The sequence below is a fragment of the Sodiomyces alkalinus genome (assembly GCF_003711515.1).
Source record: "Sodiomyces alkalinus F11 unplaced genomic scaffold SODALscaffold_3, whole genome shotgun sequence".
NCBI lineage: Eukaryota > Fungi > Ascomycota > Sordariomycetes > Glomerellales > Plectosphaerellaceae > Sodiomyces > Sodiomyces alkalinus.
The window spans coordinates 4,305,013-4,310,749 of record NW_021167081.1 but is presented as its reverse complement, the minus strand read 5'-3'; the positions used below and the strand labels follow the sequence as shown (position 1 = coordinate 4,310,749).

The 5,737-nt window shown below is 40.5% G+C and overlaps 1 protein-coding gene across 1 annotated transcript; it reads left to right on the top strand.

Moving 5' to 3' along the window:
* Positions 1–1,532: 1,532 nt before the first annotated feature.
* On the top strand, positions 1,533–1,978 carry SODALDRAFT_273471 (NADH:ubiquinone oxidoreductase 11.5kD subunit; the record flags this gene model as incomplete). Its single annotated transcript, XM_028607902.1, has 3 exons — positions 1,533–1,560; positions 1,625–1,764; positions 1,841–1,978. 3 exons carry the CDS (start codon positions 1,533–1,535, stop codon positions 1,976–1,978), a joined length of 306 nt encoding a protein of 101 aa, XP_028467942.1.
* Positions 1,979–5,737: the final 3,759 nt, after the last annotated feature.

Sequence of the window (5,737 nt, the reverse complement as noted above, 5' to 3'; positions counted from 1 at the left end):
CCTTTACTAAAGGCCTTCTTAATTTACTATTCCTTATAGGTGGCTTACTACTATACCCTTTCGGTAAAGGTAAGGTAAATATCTCCGCTTAGTAGCTTCCGTGCCGTTATAGTATTATATCGGGTAGTTATAGCGTTTATAGCTTAGATAATTTCCTTTAAGGTCCTGGCTTTAAGGGGCTAGTCTTTAGGGGAGGTTCCTTAACGGATAATTAGTTCCCGATAATACTGGGCGGAGATTATTGTCGGGGGGGCGGGGTCCCGTGGCGGTACCGCTATAGGAGCCCGGCCTATAATATTAATATAAGTCTTTTTTATGCCGCTTATTCCTTTATGGAGTTCCTCTCGGATAATATATCAGATAGAGGCGTATAGGTATACTAACGGTATTATACTAGCGTCTTTACGGGTATTATATATCGTGATTAATTCCTCTACTAGCTTAATAACCTATTTAATCGTATTCCTATTAGCTAGTAAATCCTAAATTTCTGCCTTAATCTTAGTTACTCTTAGTTCCGGAGGGCGCGGTAGTCCCTTTTCGGTCTTATATCGGGTCCGCTCTATATCCTGCTATAGGCAGGGGGGGAGGAGCGCTTATATTATAAAAAGTAAGCCCGTTATAAATTCTTTATAATTAAGGTCAGGGCGACGCTATTCTATAAATCTTCCGGCTATACCGTAGCGCCGGTATTATAGTGCCGCTATAATAGTATCCTGGGAGGGAGGCGGTAGTTATACTCTCTATCCTAGTGGTTTTATCGGTTTTACTCTTTTTACGCGCCCGTGGTTTATCGGCTATTATATCTATAGTTATTATTAAAGTTATCACGACTATAATTTACGGCAGGAAGAAAGAGTAGAGGGGCTAATACCTAATTAAGTCTAATTAAATATAATGATAGTACGTAGAGTCTTAATTGGTATATATAAATTTCCTATAGTATATAGGTTAATTTGGATTTATATTATAGCCCCACTTGTTAATATCCGAACATTCAGACGTGATATCCTTATAGTGGAGCCTATATAATATATATAATAGTAGAAACTTAGATATAAATAAATATTATAAATACTCCATATTAATACTATATAAATAACGCTTTTAACTAATAGCTTAGTATCTTAGTATTTCTTGTTCTTTATAATCTAATACGAGTAATTATAAGTATTTACGAAGAATAGTACCTAATTCATTATTTTACAAAGCTTTATAGAGCTATTTAGAAGTTAATGTATTATACTATATATCTGTATATACTCTGAATTTTGGTGGAGAGTGGAGACGCTACTGACAAGGGCATAGTCGGGAATCCACTTATGTTTTCGCGGGAGCTTGTTCGGATGCGGATGCCCGCGGGCTACGTACCTTGTTCAAGACAATAAATCCGGTCGCTGTCTCGTCTCGGTAAGCGAGTTCCAATTCCGACGACATCCTTCACCAGTATAGTGTGCTTCTCCGTACCCGCTATATCATATCGCATTGAACTCCATTTCCAGGTCGTATTGACATTTCAACACCAACACATAATGGCTTCTGGATACGGCGCTCACGGCGGTAATATCTCCTTTTGTCTTCGATTGATTCATAATAGATGCTAATCCAGTTGTTACCTTCCCAGGACCATCACGGTGTTTTCCTTTCTGGCAGGAACTGCTGGCTTGTTACGTCGTCAACAGTGCCGAAGAGGACGTCAAGGCCAAAGGAAAATGCGGCGCAGCACTCGAAGACTACTACGAATGCTTGCATCATAAGAAGGAGGTCCGGAAATCCTTATTGCGCCGTTTCTCCGTCCTCCAACGAATGACCAAACTGACCCGTGTCCGACGTCGCTTAGGCTGCAAGAACTAGAGCGCTACAAGCAGCGTACAGAAAGGCTGCTACCGCCAGCGAGAGAGAAGGATTCCCAAGTGCAGGACATATTCGGAGTTTGGGAACATTGGCCAATGAGGCGAAGGAATTGGAATCATCATGATTGATCACAGCATACGCGAACAAGTTGTCGCGTGGAAGCTGGATGCACAGAGAGGAGGTTGAACATTGTCTCACTCTTGGCTCGCGAAGTCCTATAGATGCCGCCATGCTTGCCATTACCCTTTCAAGCCACCCAATTGCCCTCGACGAGTTCAGGATAACCATCACGAGATGAAATGTTTCCCCGTGGGCGGCTAGGTACCTTCCACCTTCTAGCCCTCTAAGTTCAGTCGATTCCTGGACTGTCATGAAGACGTGTCACGGTAGATACTGCTTTGACACAAACTCACACCTGAATGCAAGGTTGAGGTTACCTTCCATCGTCTGCAACGAAGACGGATAAGCGGGACATTATCTTCTAACAGATGCCCTTAGCCGCCTTATCGAGGGGTGATAAACCATATTATGTTAGAATTAGGGACAGATTAGGGCGCCCGGACGTTCTGATATCGAGCCCTTAAATGTGGGGCCATGATAATATATGGGCCCTACTAGGGCGCCTGTATAGATGAGTATTTTGTCCGGAATATAGTGGGGCCCGCCAAGCATGATTAGTGACCTAAGTACCAACCCATTTTGTATATACACTTTAAGTACCTAAACATATAGATACAGTAGTAAAGAGTTAATTAAGGGGCAAATATAAAATAAAGCACTAAACCACTATAATAACTATCGCGAACTATTATAATAACCCTAGGATTTAAGAATAGCTATCACGGTCTTAATTTCCTCTATCTCCTTCTCTTCTTCCTACTGCCTAAGCGTCTCTTCCTTAGCGTGCCTTACTAACGTATCTAATTTACCCTTAAACTTAGCAGAAATAAGCTTCAAATTATATTTCTTGCCTTAAAAACCCGGGTAAATTACCGAGGTGCCTATATACTAGGCTTAAATAGGGTTAGGGTAGGGGGGGCTATTACGAGTAGGAGGGTAGGGGGGGCTATTATAAGTAGGAGGGTATCGCGTTGCTCCTTTATAGCCGTGATTTTAAAGCTTAAGGGAAGCCGTTTAGTACTATTCTTCCCTTCGCCCTTCTTCTTTCCTATACTAGATATCGTAACGGCGCCTTTTAGGCGGCCTTTTCCCCGTACTACTCTAGGTTTAAGGGGACTAAGGGCAGGAGGCGGAAGCGTAGTACTAGTAGTTATATTATAACGATTCTATCGCTAGTATCGATTAATTAACGGGATACTAAGCGGTTCGGAGTTATAGTGGTGGTTAAATACTATATATTAGTAAAGCAGGCCAAGGGACGTCGTTATAGCGTAAGGCCTATAAGGCCCCGGTAGCTATAGTCGCGATAGCTCCTTTTAATATACCTTTTCTAAGGTAATAAGCTCGATCTTAAGCCGTTCGAGTGCCTATAGAATAACCTGTTAATTAATAACGCTAAAGAGAACTCTAGCTATAGGAAAGTCCACTCTATTAATTCGGCGTTACCTCTCCAGAAGTAGATCCGCCCGTTAATTACTCTAGTATAACATTAAGCTACGGAAAATAGTTACTAAGTCACCTATAAAGGAGTGGAGATACTATTTAAGGCTAGCGTGGGAAGACTCTACGATAGAGGTGGTTTTATTACTAAAATAGGGCACTTTATTCACGAAGTAATCCACGATCTTTTCCTTAAAAGGATTAATCCAGGTTCCTACGTAGTAATTAACTGCGTTTTCTAGGTATTTTCCTTACTACTTAAAACCTCTAAGTCGCTCTACGAATACCTCGACTATTAGGCTTAAAATTAACGACTTCTAGTTCTTTAAAAAGGCGTAGAAGCTTAGGTGGCGTTTAACCCTGCCACTAGCTAGCCTTGTAGGCTTCGGGAAAAAGGCCTTAGTTCTTACTAGCAGGTTTATATTAATATACTAACGGTATAGAATATTAGTAACCGATCTGAAGCTTATATATAATTTCAGGGCGTTTATTAAGGCGAGCTCCCGATCTATAATAACACACCACGGTAACTATAAACCCTCGGCTAAGATATAATCGGCTAAAGCCTTAAGCGCCTAGACGTACTAGGGCTTTTTTTTCCCTATCTAGGAAAGTGATCGTAATTAAAAAGGACCTGCGGAGCGGCGATATCCCGTAGAACTTAACTAACAGTATCTTAAACTTATTAGTTTTATAGGTTATATCGATAACCAGGATATCGGGAGCTTATTATATAAAGGGAATTACTAACCTAAGCGCGATAAAGAGGTATTATATCCGGCTAAGATAATTATAGCGATCACGGTAGTAGAAGCTATCTTATACAGAGGTTTACTAATAAATTAGTATAGATTTAAGTGTTTTATAGGGTAATAGGGACTGACCTCGTAAAGCCACTAAATTAGAGTCCTTCTAGTAAGCTCTTCGCGGCGGTAATAAGTATATAGGTTTATAAGATCTAACCTTATAACCTAGAGAACTTAGCCGCCTTTAGAAGATTCCGAGATACGGAGCTTCGTTATAATCTCGCGGGGCCGAATACCGCTATTCTATATACTAACCATCTTATCCTTATATATCGCGAGACTATAGGCGCGAAATCGACTAGACGAACTAGCTTTAACCTAGCTATAGTTATAGTCTAACGGCTCGCCTCCGCCACGCTTAACTATAGCCTCTATAACCCACCCTTTACAGGTATCACGACAGCGGAGGTTAACCGTAAAAGGGTAGGCTATTATTTAGGTTATAGTCCTCCGGCGCTTTAATTCATGGCTTAGGGTCTCTTAAGCTATCGGCGCCCTACCTTTCCTATAGCGGTATGTAATACGTATCGGCTACCTATTACGGGGATACTATTCCTTTATAATAAGACTATAACCGTTCGAGTAGGGGTGGGTAGTAAGGGCTATAAAGCCCTCCTCGTAGGAAGTATGAACCTCGGAAGGTAGGCTAAAGCCGTAGGGTCATTCTTTAGCTATTATAATCTGCTATATTATAGATTATTTTAGTGCCTTAAGTAACGGTGTGCGAACAAGACGGGTAGGTTAGTTAACTCTCTACTACTATATCTATATATTTAGGTACCTAAAGTGTATATACAAAATAGGTTAGTACTTAGGTCACTAATTATACTTAGCGGGCCCTATTATATTACGGGCAAAATACTTATCTATACGGGCGCCCTAGTAGAGCCCTAGTATATATTCCCTTACCTATAAACTCCAAGTTTCATAGTACTAAAACGGGGTTTAGCGGGACTAGATATATACTACTATATTCGTTAATATCGTTATTATAACTATAGTCTATTTTCGTTAATTAGGCGTAATACAATAATAATAATAATAATAACCTAAGCAGCTAGCTAATCTATTTCCGCGAGCTTATTAATAGCCGTCTAAAGTGCCTTTTCCTTAATCTGACTTAGTTATATATCGATAACAACCTTAAACGCCGCCGTAATCGTGATATATAGATACTTAGGAGAGTTAATAAGGGGATCCTTAACTTGTTCCTCGATATCTTCGTAGATCCGATAACTCCTACATAAAGCTATAGTTCTAGGCTTATACGTGTTAATAGTAGGTAGGGTAGTAGGCGTAGTAGATAAAGGGGTTATTATCTTATTCTATTCTTCTACCTAGATAATCTTAAAAGCCGAGAGTAGTCTCCGTATACTATTAACCCCGTGGCCCTTAGCGTAGCTCAACTGGATATCGTAATAGCGCCCTATAGGCGGCCTTTTCCACGAATAAGTATAGCATTTAAGGGTAGTCGGGGATTAAAAGGGCTAGACGTATTACCACTATTAGTAATAGTT